The sequence below is a fragment of the Lactuca sativa genome, chromosome 6, assembly GCF_002870075.4.
Source record: "Lactuca sativa cultivar Salinas chromosome 6, Lsat_Salinas_v11, whole genome shotgun sequence".
NCBI classification, from domain to species: Eukaryota; Viridiplantae; Streptophyta; class Magnoliopsida; order Asterales; family Asteraceae; genus Lactuca; species Lactuca sativa.
This window is the reverse complement of record NC_056628.2, coordinates 205,113,335-205,128,790: the sequence shown is the minus strand read 5'-3', so window position 1 is coordinate 205,128,790 and position 15,456 is coordinate 205,113,335. Positions and strand designations below refer to the sequence as shown.

At 32.1% G+C, this 15,456-nt stretch overlaps 2 protein-coding genes across 10 annotated transcripts; one reads left to right on the top strand and one right to left on the bottom strand.

Annotated features, from left to right (window-relative positions):
• Positions 1–567: 567 nt before the first annotated feature.
• On the top strand, positions 568–4,323 carry LOC111914196 (YTH domain-containing protein ECT4). Of its 2 annotated transcripts, XM_023909962.3 has the most exons (7): positions 568–896; positions 1,647–1,710; positions 1,829–1,979; positions 2,053–2,126; positions 2,208–3,122; positions 3,202–3,414; positions 3,549–4,323. In XM_023909962.3, the coding sequence occupies exons 2-7, from the start codon at positions 1,663–1,665 to the stop codon at positions 4,089–4,091; spliced, it is 1,944 nt and encodes a 647-aa protein (XP_023765730.1). In that variant the 5' UTR covers positions 568–896; positions 1,647–1,662; the 3' UTR covers positions 4,092–4,323. The 2 variants fall into 2 exon arrangements, with proteins under 2 accessions (XP_023765730.1, XP_023765732.1); XM_023909964.3 differs by lacking the exon at positions 1,647–1,710.
• Positions 4,324–5,570: 1,247 nt separating this feature from the next.
• Positions 5,571–13,160, bottom strand: LOC111914194 (uncharacterized). 8 transcript variants are annotated; one of them, XM_052764829.1, is made up of 4 exons: positions 8,672–9,069; positions 7,918–8,022; positions 6,612–6,771; positions 5,571–5,931 (listed from the first exon to the last, which is right to left on the bottom strand). In XM_052764829.1, exons 1-4 carry the CDS (start codon positions 8,692–8,694, stop codon positions 5,911–5,913), a joined length of 309 nt encoding a protein of 102 aa, XP_052620789.1. In that variant the 5' UTR covers positions 8,695–9,069; the 3' UTR covers positions 5,571–5,910. The 8 variants fall into 8 exon arrangements, 2 of the variants coding, with proteins under 2 accessions (XP_052620789.1, XP_023765728.1); XR_002857719.2 differs by lacking the exon at positions 5,571–5,931 and adding an exon at positions 10,712–13,160 and having other exon boundaries at positions 6,195–6,771; positions 8,672–8,762; XR_002857717.2 differs by lacking the exon at positions 5,571–5,931 and adding exons at positions 10,712–11,108; positions 12,991–13,160 and having other exon boundaries at positions 6,195–6,771; positions 7,918–8,762.
• Positions 13,161–15,456: the final 2,296 nt, after the last annotated feature.

Genomic DNA, 15,456 nt, shown 5'->3' with positions numbered 1-15,456 from the left:
TTATTTATTTATTTTTGTATTTTTCTCACTTAGAAATTGCATTGGATAGGACTTAGGAGGAGTCTACAAGTACACTTCCACCACCTCCCCGTGTTATCCGTTTCTCTATAGAAACAAGTACACTTCAATCAACCCCTATTTATTTATTTATATGTATTTATTATTTATATATATATAAATCATTTGAATCTTGACTTAATATCAATATTCCAACTTTTTTTTTCTTTTATTACAGTTTAAGTTATTTAAAGTTTAAAGTTAAAGATGCGATTATTTTTTGTATGGATATACACAATAATAATTTTGGCTTAGCATAGTAAATTTTAATCATAGTTTAAGTTATTAACTGTTATTCCGAAAATGGTAAGTGAGTGTAGTGAGTTTAATACGTGGTATTTATTTAAGTATTGATTCAAGTTTCAAACCAATAATAGATAGATAAAAAGAAATAGAGAAAATGGGAAAGATATAACGACGTCGTAAAAGGGATACTTTGGTTGGTTTGTAATACTCCCCACCACAAATAAGTAAAGGCCTCCGTTCCAGCGAATCAATCCCTTGTCTCTCGTCTCTCTTATCATTTTCCCCCTTCTCCCCCTCTCTCTCTCTCTCTCTCTCTCTCTCTCTCTCTCTCTTCGCTCTTCATCAAACATTCATTTTCGTTTTAATTTTCTCTTCTTCCCACCCTTTTCAACTCCTTCTCTCTCTCTACAATTCTCCCTCTCTCTCTATCTCTATATGTCTTAGGGTTAGGGTTTTCTGAAATTTTATTTACAAAATTATGCAGCAAAGGAACATCATCAACTCTATCGGCAAGCTATGCAATTTTGCCCTAATCCAACTATCTGCTTCGTCCATGGCTTAAATTAGCTTCGTTTTTTTCTTTTCCCCTTCAGGTATAATCCTCTTCTTCTATTAACCAAACACGCGCGCACTGTGATTGATTTAATTCCTTTTGCTTAAGTATTCCCTTTGTGTTTTGACATGTTTTGTTGATTCTTAATCATGTTTGCTTTCTCTTTTCCTTTTGATTTTTATACATGATAATTTAGGGCTTGTTTTTTTTTTCTTACTAATTTGCGAGTTTCGTGTATCCGAATGATTTTTAGGGCTATGTTCTGGTAATCTAAAACCAAGGGAATCTGTAATTTGTAGAGTGTGTTTTTGTGGTCCATTGAAAGTTGTGATTCTGGGGATGTAGGGTTTTTTACATTGTTTATTTGATTTTTAGAATTTCTGCTGTTATTGTCAACTTTAGCACGACTTAGCATGTGAAGTATGAGTTAACTGAGCATTGTAGGCTTTGTATAATGTTTGTTCGATTCCTTCTCTTGTTTAGCTTATTTGTATTTACCGAGTTTGAAGCTTGTATAAGATTTATAGAACTCTGTCTGGGCCCTTGAATGTTGGAAATGGTTTGTGTTTGTGTTTTCTTCCACCCTTGGTATTTATTTCTATGATTTGATGAAAAGAAGATTAGGTTAGATTCCTTCTTTCTGCATTCGTGCCTTGCTACAGAACTTCATTCATGACTTGTATATCAGAATAAAATTCTTCTGGAAAGCCTTAGCTAATTTATGGATGACTAAGAATCGTGCATGTAAAAAAGAGAATGTGTTTGAGCTGTACTACGTATGTTTCTACAGTGGTAGCAGTCTTGGAATGGATGTGTATAATGTTCCTGAACATGGAAATGCAGATGCTTACCTGGTAATAAAACAACTGAGAAAGAATGTTAAAACATAAACTTAAAAAAACCAATAATATTGAACATACATATATGTATAGTAACAACTTGGAGTTTCTAATGTTTTTGTTTTCCTCCCAGATTCAAGGCACTACTGACCCAAATTCACAATTAACAAACTGTGTTCTTGAACCACTTGAAGCTGCTATGTATAACGAAGGCACTCCAGAGTTTGTGGTTGATCAGGGCATGTATTATCCCTCTGCTACCAATTACGGCTACATTTGTACAGGTAACTTTTTAATTTATTTATTTTTTTTCACTTTCTGCATAAAGTTAATAAGTACCTGACTATGTTTTAACAGGATTGGAATCGCCAGGTGATTGGGATGACCACCATAGAGTTTTTGGTGTGGATGGTCAAAATATTCAGTTCATAGTAAGCATAGAAAGTGTTTGGTTTTGTTATTGTTAATGAGTTAATCTTTGATCACTCATAATGTATGTGTGTTTTGTTCAGGGCACACAAACAGAAAGTATGCCTTATGTGTATTATACTACACCTAGCTATGGATATGCAGAGTCTCCATATAACCCTTACAATCCTTACATCCCTGGTGCTATGATAGGAATAGGATCTGATGGCTCCTATGTAGGGGCACAACAGTACTACATACCTTATGAAAATGGTGCCTCTTCACCAGCTTATTATCCCATGCTTGTTCCAGACACTTTGACAACAACAGATCAATACATGGATATGCCCACATCTAATTGGGCCGATCCATCGTCAGCAAATCCAACATACACCCAAAATCCAACAAACCATGCAAATTCTTTTGGAAAAGTTTCAGAAGGGTATAAAAGTAATGATAACAAGTTACCTGCTGCAAACAATGGTAATGGTAATGGTAATGGTGGTGTGACTGTGACTTCCAGCAGTGGGAAAACTACATCGAATCATAACAACGGGCTGAAAGTTAGTGTTCCTTCTGGTAACAACAACTTGCCTAATTTAAGTGGTAATGGGCGGGTGGTGGTGGATAAGGTTCGGTCAAAGTCAAGTTTTGGTAAGACGACAAATGATGTCAGTGGAAATGGTAATAATCCGAATGGTTTGGGTGAACAGAACCGTGGTCCTAGATCAAACAGTCGGTTGACTGTTAAAGCCTACTCAACTAGAGCTGGGAATAGTGATGCGCAAGGAAACATTGTAATCTCCATGGACAATTACAACAAGGATGATTTCCCTGTGGAGTATGTGAATGCAAAGTTCTTTGTTATAAAATCATACAGCGAAGATGATGTTCATAAGAGTATCAAGTATAATGTATGGTCCTCTACACCTAATGGAAACAAGAAACTCAACACTGCTTATGAAGAAGCCCAGAAAATATCAGCAGCAGGGGACTGTCCTGTCTTTCTGTTTTTCTCTGTAAGTTTTAGAAATTGAAAGAAATAAATTATTATTTTGGTGTGATTGATGATTTGGATGAAAATGAAATTGATAACAGGTGAATGCAAGCGGGCAGTTTTGTGGGGTTGCTGAGATGAGTGGGCATGTGGATTTCCATAAAGATATGGATTTTTGGCAACAAGACAAATGGAGTGGGAGTTTTCCAGTGAAGTGGCATATAATTAAAGATGTACCAAATCCCCACTTCCGTCACATCATATTAGAAAACAATGAGCACAAACCAGTAACAAACAGCCGCGATACACAAGAGGTTGGTGTTTTCTCTGCTTTTATTTATCATATTTAATTTAACATTCCACCAAATCCAAATGTTGCAGACAGATTGGATGAAGTTATTGGGGAATGGGAATTGAATTTAATTTTAAGGTTGTTGATTTGGTGCAGATAAAGTATAAAAAAGGAATAGAAATGCTGAAAGTATTCAAGAACTATACATGGAAGACATCTTTACTTGATGATTTCATGTACTATGAGAACCGACAGAAGATATTACAGGAAGAGAAAGCCAGATTACTAATCAAAAGCTATGGCACTCCAGTATTTGTCCCTGTTCTTCAACCTCCCCGCAAGCTTACTAACAATAATAATAATAATAATTCAAATAATTTCTATGATTTGGCCTCCACAACCACAACTACAACTCATGATATAATAAAAAATACTTCAGCTTCAACTAATCATCAAGATAGACAACAACAGGTGGTTGTTGAAGATAAAGATGATGTTTTACATTTTCAATCCCTCTCTATAAACCAAAAAGAAGAAGATGGTGATGGTGGTGTTTTGACAGTGGGGTCAATGCCGGTCAAAGTCAACGGGTATGGTCAAAGTTCTGGTTTTTTGACAGTGGGAACCATCCCGCTTGATCCTAAAGCTTTGATGAAGGTAAAAGAAGGCGAAGCTGGTGATTCCAAAAAGAAAGGCTAAAAATTGTCATGTCATATTTGTATAATTTTCAATGCTATGGTATGGTATTTTGGGTAGGTAATAGGGAAAAGTTGATTGTTATTTTGGGGTTAAGTTGTGTTTTGTTTTTTGGGAATGGTGTGGGTTGGGTTGGGTGATACTAATCTGAAAAATACAAGTGTAAACCTTTTGCATTTTTTCTTCTCTTGCATTGTTATCGGATTTAAAGGTATACAGACTTTTTTTATGTTTATTTTTCAAATATAATCTTTATAATGGAACATAACTAAGTAAGTAATACTCTGTTTATTATTATCCTTGGTACAAAGAATGACTACTTCTTACATGTCACCAAATACACGGTCCTAGACATGATTACTTTCATAAGAAAAGAAATGCCTCTGATATAAATAACATTATGTAATATGTAACTTTTTTAAGCAGGAAATATCCATAATGCATTGAACTTTATAATTTTTTACAATCCGTACAACTTTATAATTTTTTTCCTACGATGTATTGAACTTTACAAAGTTCAAAATAATGTTATAAAATGTAATTTATAGTAAATATTTAAGAATTAAAAATTCTTTTTTTTTTCCATTGAAATTGAACTTCAAATCCATTGAATGCCAATGTGGCATCTCATAATAGTTGGCATCAATTCTGATCCGCCAACTATTAGTTTTCATCTAATCATTTTTTTGTGCATTTTCCTGCACAAAGCATCCATATCTTCATTCGTCCACAAATCTGGTACCATACATCCACACATGTCGACTTCTCTGTCTATGTGTTTCTTTTGTTTTTAGATTAGGGTTTCTTCATAGAAGCAACAATTGTTGGTGGTGGAGTGGTGGACCCAAAAAGAGAGAAACAGAAGAATGTGCACCCGTTGTTGTGTCTATATAATCAATATGCATTTTGAAAACAAAATAGAATGAGATTCAATGAGAGAGGGAGTTCGATCGAGAGATAAAAAAAAAAGAAAGAAACAACGTTGAATCCATAAGAGCTCAATCAATAGACACAAGAAGGAAACATTGTAAATCGAGTCGCGTTTTTTTTGTGATTTAACTTGGGGTTAACACCCGTGTTTATGTGCCTGTTCTTTAGAAACTATAAACGATCTATTTTTTTTTTTTTTTTTTTTTTTTTTTTTTTTTTTTTTTTTGTAGACTTGGATTCATTATGTTGATCTGGATTCACATTTAGCTTTTGATATTGGTTTATTGGTTTATTCACGTACTAGTTTATAACCTGTGGGAATCACTGGTTATAAAATTAATTAAATTTTCACAATAAAAATTTACAATTATTAATCAATTATTTTAAATAAATTATTAATTAAGAGATATATTAAAATTTTAAAGTTATTATAACTTCAAATTTAACATATAATTAGAAAATAAATTTGAATTTTGAAATGAGTTGCCTAATATATCTACATGACACATGAAATAATATTAATGAGGAGTTGTATTGGAGTGACACTTGACAAAAAAAAATTAAAACTATTCATTTATTAGAATAAATAATAGATTCTCATATGACTGATTCATTTTTGCAATTTGAAATGGTGGTGGGAGGTGGATGGTGTTGTTCACCAAGAACAAAAACTTAGATCTTTTCCTGAACCTATCTTCTCATTTTCATGTAAATTATTATTCATAATAATAATTTGAAATTTTAATAAATAATAATAAATTAGAATTTTAAGAGAATAATCCATGTAGAAGTCACGTGGACCCATTATGTTGATGTTAGCATCATATCAATATGGCATGCCACATAGTGATGATAACCGGATAACTTCTTCACATCCCGAAAAAAAGAAGACTTATTTGACATATTTAGTGACCTATAATGCACAAACAAGATCAAAACGAACAATTGGTTAGTCAACAATGCCATTAACTCTATAACTTATGAAGTTACACAAGTTGTATAATACAAGTCATGTTGCGTGAATTGTGAAATAAATACCTTAGTAGTCTATTATATTTATAGCTTAGTAAAAATTACTATCTTAAACAAAATAGATTCATTTTGGATATTTTTTAAAAGTTAAACGGATGTTAATAAAATTAAGCATCAATTAATTTTAATTTAAGAGCCAACAAGTGAAGGAATATATCTTTGAGGTGCTCAAAAATAACAATATACTTTGGTAGAAGGTAATTTTACTCCATTTAGCTAAGGGGTGAGAGATCCGGTCTGTTTATGTACGAATTCATTTTCTGAACGTGCATACATATAAAATCTCCCTCTTGACATTTACACGACATTAGGGACTTAACGATCTCAAATCGTTCTAACCTAGCTTGCTCTTGAAACATATCCTTGAGTTGATAATTTATGATGCATGCACCCTAGTTCTCAAAGCCATTTTGGAGCTCAGAGGACATGGTTGTCAACATAAGGCAAGCAACCTTAGTCGACTCATCGTAGTGTTTATTGTAAGCAACAATTTATTCGTCAGTAAATTCTTTAGTGATTTTAGGGAGTTCACCATCGAGAACAAACTCTTTGTTCTCATACCTCAAGGTGATCCTTAAGGTGCGGATCTAATGTATGTAGTTGGTCCAGTGAGTTTCTCCCTAGAAAGAACCGACAAAAGTGAGAAGTTCGAGTGAGGTGGTGGTGATGGTTGTGGAGGAGGAGGAGGAAGGTTGTTGTTGTTGTTCTTCGGGTTCGACATCTACAAAAGGGAGAGTTTAGTTAGTTTGATTTTACACTTAAAAATAACTTACCTAAAAAGAATTATTTAACAATTATATGATCCATTTTTGGATTTGTAATGTGTAAAGGGATGCCGTAAACACACCATAAAGTTATTTAGATAGACAATAATTTTTATCAATTTCTTTCACTATTAAACTCCTATATCTTTTGAGGTTCATTGACTAGAGTCAATGACTGTGTTCATTTAATTTTTATGACAGGGATGTCGTGGATCATAGAACAAATAGTGAATCAACCATGCAAAAACCGCATGATTTTCAGCTCAAGGTACGCTTAAGATTGGTGAGTTTCATATCATGTCTAACTATAATCCTCAAATTGATGTGTCGTCTAACCAGAAATGCTCCATCAAAATATTATAAAGGAACTGTATGTTTTTCATGTGTAGCATATGACTCACGTTTTAATTATATAAAACAAGATTTTATTTTAACACTTTTAGTTAATACTATTTAACTTTAAACACTTATCATATAAAACCATTTCGGTAACTCCACTCTCAAAATGCAAAGAGGTGGTGAGGGTGGTAAACTATGAGCTTTTAATAACCGACTCCATTAGAAATTAGAGAGACCTCCTTAAACCTCTCTTATAGGATTAGAGGGAATGAGTCTAGTCGTAGTTTGACCGACATTGCTTTAATTAAACATGTGGGGGCATATGTTGTAAACTGTGTTATACCTATAGTAATCAAACTATCATATCATATCTAATAAGTTTAAACCTTTTAAATTTATAGCTTGTTCATTTAAATATTCAAATTTAATTATCTATAAATAATATTTAAAATTTTTTAATTAAATATTCACATTTAATCTTATTTAAATATTATTAAATTAAAGAAGTTTATCATATCGTATTTATTTTAAATCTCTATCTAAATAACATTTAAAATTCAGTTTAATTTAAATATTCAAAATTAAATCTTTATTTAAATAATATTGTATATTAATAGGCATTATCTAAAATCCGATAATTAAACATTTATACATACTAGTTATGCTAATGGAAACAATATAAAACCTTATGTGTAAATGCACCATAATAGATTTAGGTTTAGTTTATCATAGCAACTTACTTTGAAAACTGTAAAATTACTGACCTCTTGATCTTGATCTTCTTGTTGATTCCTAGATTGGGATCTCGTAACAACCACTTTGCTTGGATGAGAGAACTCAATAGTAGAAATCCATCTTTTTCTTCGCACCTAAGACACCAAAAGAGAAAATAGGAAAACCCTAGGAGGAGGAATGAATTTTTTTTGAAAATTCTATAACCCTAGGAAGGTTATAATTTTTGTCCAAAGAGAAAAGAGAGAGATCAAGGGGACGATTTCAAGAGAGTCAAGGAGTATTAGGGTTTGATCCTTAGAATCCTTTTTATAGCATATTTCTCAATCCTTAAGTCATTCAAAAACCTAAGGATAACCCTTCTCCTTTACGATTTTCATCCCCTATCATATCACTTCCTGGAGGATTCTGGAACATTTCAATTAATTAATTAATTAATATTAAACACTTTTAATTAATCAAAACTATTTAATTAATTACAATATAAATTTCAATCAATTAATTAATCATCAAATTATTCCAAAACCTAAGGATAACCCTTATCTTTTAAGAATTTCACCCCTATCACTTCTTGGAGGATTCTAGATAATTCCAATTAATTAACAATTAATTAATTAATATTCAACATTTTTAATTAATTAAAACTATTTAATTAAATACAAAATAATTTACAATTAATTTATTAGTTCATAATAAATTAATAAGCTTATTTTCTCCTAATTCTTTATTTCTCAAATGGGTCATGAGGACAACCCAAAATGACCATGTTATTATTGGAAATATTACCAATAGTTAATAATCTTGGACATTCCTTTTAATAACCTTTAGCTCGTCACGAGGCCTACATAATATCCACGATCCACTTCCTTGCACTCACCTGTGGATGGAGTACAATATATCCTCAATCACATAAAAGACATTTTATTCCCCTTTTTCACATATAACTTGATAGGAATTTTACATCATTTATTACATAATTCAATAAGCTTCCAACACAAATACGCTTTAAAATTATGGAAACTAGGGACTTACGTTTTAAAAAAAATAAAAAATAAAAAGTTGAAAAAAATAAAATATAATACGAAAAGAAATATGAAAAAACCTTAAAAAAACTCTAATATACTCTATATATACACTAAAAAATAGAAAACAAAAGGTAAAAAGGTTTAAAAAAATTGTTGAAAAATAAAGTTAAAAAATGAAAATAAGTAATATATATATATATATATATATATATATATATATATATATATATATATATATATATAAAGAAAATAAAAAAATGTACATATATTTTTAAAAAAACGAAAATAAATAAAGTATACAAAAAACGAAAAATAAAGTTAAAAAACCATGTGGTGTAATTTTTTTCAAACTTCAGGGACTAAATTTGAACTTTTTAGGACTGATTTTGCAAAAAAAATTAACCAACTTAACCATGAAACTCGTTAAGTGGGCTAGAGTGATAATTCTGCGAGAAAGTTGTGACCACAACAATAATAAAAAAATATGAAGGCTTTTTCCAATTACGCGTTAAAAATTTAGGGTTTATATAATATTAACCCTTAAATTAGTTTGCTATGTACCCACTAAATCCACATATGCTCACCTGACTATTTAGAAACCGTTTTTTAATCACTTTTGACCACTTCTGGCTGTGTTGCGCAGAACATGCACAACATGATATTTTACAGTTGTTTGTTTTTTAAAAGACTTTTGATTTAGAAACTATTACGTGTGTACTGCATTGCATAGCACTGGACCCTCATCTTCAAACCACTTCCCACCTTACCTTAAGATATATTATTCAACACAATTTTTTTTTTAATTTTTCAACATGTTTATTATTTTAATAATATTAGTAAATGTATTATAAACAATTAATGTATACTTTACATAATTTCAAAACTGTTTGGTAAATTTCATATCGATAAAAAATTCATGTATAATCAAATATTAATAAATTATAAAGTTAACCAGTAAAATTACCAAATCTATTGAAGCTAACCAAAGAAATAACCATCATCTTGGAAAAGTTAACAAAATAAACATGTTCACTAAATTAACAATTTTATTTATTGTTATTTAGCAATTATTATGTTTAATTATTTTATATAAATGTCTTTAAAAATCATATCATCACAATGATCTTTGTATTCGATTTGCATATGATTAAAACTAAACAATTTTTTGATTTAGAATTATTTTTAACTATCGTATGGTTCATTTCAGTTTATTTTAGCAGCCTACAAACGTTAAAAGAGAAAACAAACTTCTTATTGTAGTTTGTAGATGTTTGGTTCTCTTCTTCTACTGCAGAGGGTTGCAGATGTGGTCTGCAGACTACAAACGTTTTAGCTTCGGAAAAAAACACCACCTTAGTGAAGAGTAACTATTGTCGCGACCTCAATTGTTGTGATGCTTTCCAATCTATCGCTTATCCAAACTTATTCAAAAAATTACCAAGCTCCTTAGAACTTGTAAAGATTTACTATCACGTCTACCATAGTGGTCATTTATTCGACCTTTAACTGGACCATATAACCATTTGTTACTATACTTACCAAGTCCCATACTACAACTACTAAACGGTCTAACCCCGTATACCGTCAGTTCTATTACTCTCTTTAAATCACCTCATAACATTGGGTTTATAATCTTTGTTAACCAACTAAGAATTCCATCGGGGAATTCATCCATCCAACTTATCATTCAAGTCCACAATAACACCGTATCACATACTCTACTAATAGACTTGGGTTCTAAAAGCCTTACCGTAATGACGTAACTTAGTTATACTGACGTAATAACGGGATAAGAGAATACCTTATCTTGCTTCGTAATCAATTACTCATGTATCGGCGTTAGCACTCACTTCCGTAAACTACACATCATTGCTTAGCCCTCCGAGCAATCTTCGGGAAAACATGCAATGAAAGACGGGTGCCAACTATTTATAGTGTTGGAAATATGCCTACGCGTCATGCCCTCCATAAGGATGTGTTGCGTCCTTGTTATGTGTCAGCCCTACGTCGCACTACATGTCGCCTTCCTGGCCATGTGTCCTAAGTGTTTGCCACATGCCTTGCAACCCAGACGAAGCCCAACGTCCTGCACCCCTTTAATCCATGCGTCGTGGCCAAGCTCACACACCATATTTGTGTGTTGGTTTACTTTTGTTGACTTATGCTTAATGGTAATGTACTTGTTGGTTCTTCATTTCCTACATTTGTAAATTCCATTTTCCTTTAGCCTCTCACTGAGGAAGTAACGTTTTTCTGGTCGTTACACGAATAACTAATAAAAATGCATGAAGTTTATCAAGGTTGTAATTTATGATATGTATAAGGACGTAAACATGAAAATCATAAATACCCCAAAGGGACAAAGTTTTTGATAGTTGGGTTCTTGATTAAATATAATCGAGTATTGAGAGAGATGTTTTAGTAATGGGGTGGGTAGACGATTAATTAAATAAACAAAGTTTTGAAAGGCACGAGGCCAACAATATAGAGATATAGAGGCATTATGTACCAATGAAAGACCATTTTCAACATGTCAATGATGTCGCTCAACTGTCCCATTATGCTTGGATGTGTGAGGTAGGGAGGTTAGGTGAGAGATACATTCTAAGTTGAGGTGCATAATCAATTTGAGAAATTCACCACCATTGTAAAAAAATAATGATATGATTTTCTAGTTAAATTGCTTCTCAAATAACATTACAATATGGAAAATATAATGGAATTATCTTATTTGCGTTTTAAAGGATATAACCATGTATTAGGAGGAGTAATCCACAATGATCACATAATACATGTAACCATAAGATGATGTTTGTTTAGTGCACCATACATTAGTAATTCAAGAGGGCGGAAACTCATGACCAGACTATGAGAGTATTTTGATGAAATGGCAATTCATGACTCTTAGTGATATTGTAACGTCGTGATTTTTTTTTAAAAAATTTCGCAACTTTAAAACCATTTTAATCATAAATATAGCAGAAGACTTTTTATGTTTTAAAAACATTTCTAAATAAACCACAACATTACCAATCGATTCATAATATTAAATAATTAAATCAAACATGTTCATATGGTATATTTATTCAAATGAAACTACCCATATAGTTTCACAACCTCACCAAGCCAAACTTCTAAGCTACCAGCATCAATCATAAGGCACATAGCAAAAGAATAAGTGTTAGCATATGCTTCATGAGCCGATAAAGTTGTACATAACAAAATATGCAATTTCTTCTAGGATCATTCATTCAAATTATTATGATTTTAACTATTTATCATTATCATCCAATCAATACACATAATCATCATTTAACTATCATTTTGACTATTTCAAACGATTATTAAATTTGGGTTTCTTAACAATATTTTAACCCAAGGCTCTACCCTTTTCACTACTCATGTGTTTGGCCAGTAAATGTTCTAAGTAAGTCATGACTCATGTTCTAAGTAAGTCATGACTCCTACCTGAATTATTAACTCCAAGACTTCCACTTTCGCTACTCCGACTTGCAAAGTATTATAACTTGCGACGTCGTTCAGGATTGGTTCAACAATGTCAATCCTAAGGACACACCTCCCAAATCCTACACATTGTTTGATCTAGCCACAACATAAAGCCAACATCACTCCAATTTGTGTACATATGTGTGTACTTAAACCATGTGTTGCAAAGTCATCTAGAAGGACTATGCAACTTGCAACCGATATGGCTTAAGCTCTTTCAACTAATTCAACTTACAGATTACTACCCATACTCATCGTTATAACCCACAAACATATTTCAACATATAACCATATCAAATTTTGACATATTAATTTAATATTATATCATGTATTAGCATATCATTTTCACATCATATTCATTATTTCACCATATTTCAACATATCAAATATCAAACATAACCTTTTACTATCATGTCATGTATTAGCATATCATTTCAACATCATATTCATCATTTCACCGTTTATTAATTAATACTAGTATACGTATTTTAGCAATATCCTAATTTGCATCAATAAAATTTAAAGAAATATAATACTATATCATGTACTAACTTTTAACCACTATCGAATCACCTTAAGTCCTGCTAGACGAACAGTAATTAGACGGTCAAGATTTTGATTCGGCTGCCGAATAATCATTATTCATATTTTGGGCGCTAGAACTCCTTCTCTTTCGAGAACTCTTCCCTAATCTTGCTTCCAAGGGTTTACTACTAACTTGATGGGAAGTGTTTGAAGTTGTAGCGGTGTGATTTGAAATGAGAGTTTTGAAGCTTATTTATACCAGTAAGAATTACTATTCATATATAATTCTTTAATAATTAGTGCTAAATGTTGACATTCTCCATATAACTAGTTAGGTATATGACATATTCATGATGTAATCATGACAAATAGTTTAGTAAATGGTTAATAATAAATGGGTAATAATAAATAGTAAAAGTTAATATTAATAGTAAATAGTAAATAGTAAAAAGTTTAGAGTTTCCAAAACTTACCATTTTTCATCCGATTGATCCAATAATTTTTCCGGTCATCCTAAATTACTTAATTGTTATAAAAAAATAACTTCCATAGTTTAATAAATAGTTTTACTCTCTTGGTTTTGTCATGAAACTCGATGAGTAAGCATTTTATTATATTTTAAGCATATAATTGTACACAAAACACATGTAAAGCTTAATCCTACATAGTAGAAGACTACTTCACTATGCTCCCCTCTTTAAGAGAATTCTGACATGGAATTAGGTACTGTTACAAACAATTGTAGATATCGAGACTTCATATCATCTTCAATTTCCAAAGTTATATCACCTCCATGCTTATTCTTCTATAGAACTTTGAAAAGTTTAACCCTCTTTTTGCGTAATTGTTTAATTTCTCGGTCTAATATAGCTACCGGTTCTTACACAAAACGCATCTTTTCATCAACCCGCAAATCCTCCAAGGGTAACATACATGGTTCTTCTGCTAAACATTTTCATAGATAACAAACATGAAATACATCGTGTATTCCGTGTAACTTCGGTGGCAACTCCAATTTATATGTCTATTCTCTTATATGCTCAAGTACAGAAAACAGACCGATGAAACGTGCTCCTAACTTTCCGCGTTTCCCAAACCGGATGATTCCTTTCCATGGTGAGACTTTCAACATTACTTTCTCACCCACCTCAAAGGTTTTTGGTCTGTGTTTCTTATCTGAATACTTCTTTTGTATTTCACGAGCTACTTGTAATCGATCTCGGACCACCTTTACCTTATCCACAATTATTTGTACAATCTCTGATCTGGCGAACTGGTTCTCTCCTAGTTCTATCCAACAAGTAGGAGTTTGACATTTTCTTCCATACAACATTTCATAATGCGCCATGTCAATGCTAAAATGGTATGTATTTTTGTAGGCAAATTGTACCAATTGTAAGTGAGTATCCAAACTACCACCATACTCTATAACACAAGCCCTCAACATATCTTCGAGAGTATGAATATTCCTTTCACTCTGCCTTTCAGTTTGTGGATGATAGGATGTACTTAAATGAACTCTCATACCCAACTCTTCCTATAATCTCTGCCAAAATCTTGAAGCAAAACGACTGTCACGATCAGGAATAATGGAATATGGAATTCCATGTCTAGTAACCACTTCTTTGAAATAAAGATTTTCCAATTTCTCTAATTTCTCATTCTCCTTGGTCGCAAGAAAGTGAGCACTCTTTGTTAATATATTGTGACATCCCCAAAATCTTGGCCAGAAAAGACCGATTTTCATTTATGCTTTTAAAATAATTTCAGAGTAAATCCTTTTGATTTGAAAGAGTTGTGGAATTTGTTCCCAAAAACAAAACGTGATAAAACAATGTTTACCAAAGCATTTCATAAAAGAAGTGTATTTTCATTATATAATCAAAACTCGGGATGTCATGTTCCGATACAGACCATAAAGCATAAACGATAACATTACAAGTCATTCAACAAATATATACATATACAGACTTGTAAACAAAACAACTTGATGGTTCATCCATCTTATGCCCTTGCGCCACTTCCTGTAATACAAATAAAACTGAGTGGGTCAGGCTTGGGAGCCTGGTGAGCATATAGGGTTTTCAACCCACAATAAATAATTATATTTAATTCCACCAACCAGCAATAACCCAATTACCCATTCCCGTTATTCTCACTTTACATCCCTAAGACAACTAACATAAGGGACCTAGTCTAAGAATATTTCATCGGGGCGACAACACATGCTTCGGGGGTTCCTTAGCAATATAAGTCAAATAAGGCAACCATGAGGGGGATGGAGTACAACGAATGAACACCCAAGTTCATTAACACCTACAGGTGGCGAGCTTGCTAGTGTTCCACATGACTGTCTAGAAAAGTCTGTGGTCGTCATCTAAACTCCGCTAGATGACTGAATCAAAACAACAACGAGGCCTCTCATCTGTTTATTACACACCAACTATCTACCCATGTTCTACCCAACATATTAGTAGATAAAAATATACATTTTTATACATAGTTTAAAAACCT

Coding starts and splice junctions, on each gene's coding strand:
- LOC111914194 (XM_023909960.2), bottom strand. CDS start 13,056: ATGATTATTCGGCAGCCGAATCAAAATCTTGACCGTCTAATTACTGTT. Junction 8,023..12,990: donor TTCGTCTAGCAGGACTTAAG/GTGATTCGATAG, acceptor TTGGTGTCTTAG/GTGCGAAGAAAAAGATGGAT. Junction 6,772..7,917: donor AAGAAGATCAAGATCAAGAG/GTCAGTAATTTT, acceptor TCCCTTTTGTAG/ATGTCGAACCCGAAGAACAA.
- LOC111914196 (XM_023909962.3), top strand. CDS start 1,663: ATGGATGTGTATAATGTTCCTGAACATGGAAATGCAGATGCTTACCTG. Junction 1,711..1,828: donor GAAATGCAGATGCTTACCTG/GTAATAAAACAA, acceptor TTTTCCTCCCAG/ATTCAAGGCACTACTGACCC. Junction 3,123..3,201: donor CTGTCTTTCTGTTTTTCTCT/GTAAGTTTTAGA, acceptor AATTGATAACAG/GTGAATGCAAGCGGGCAGTT.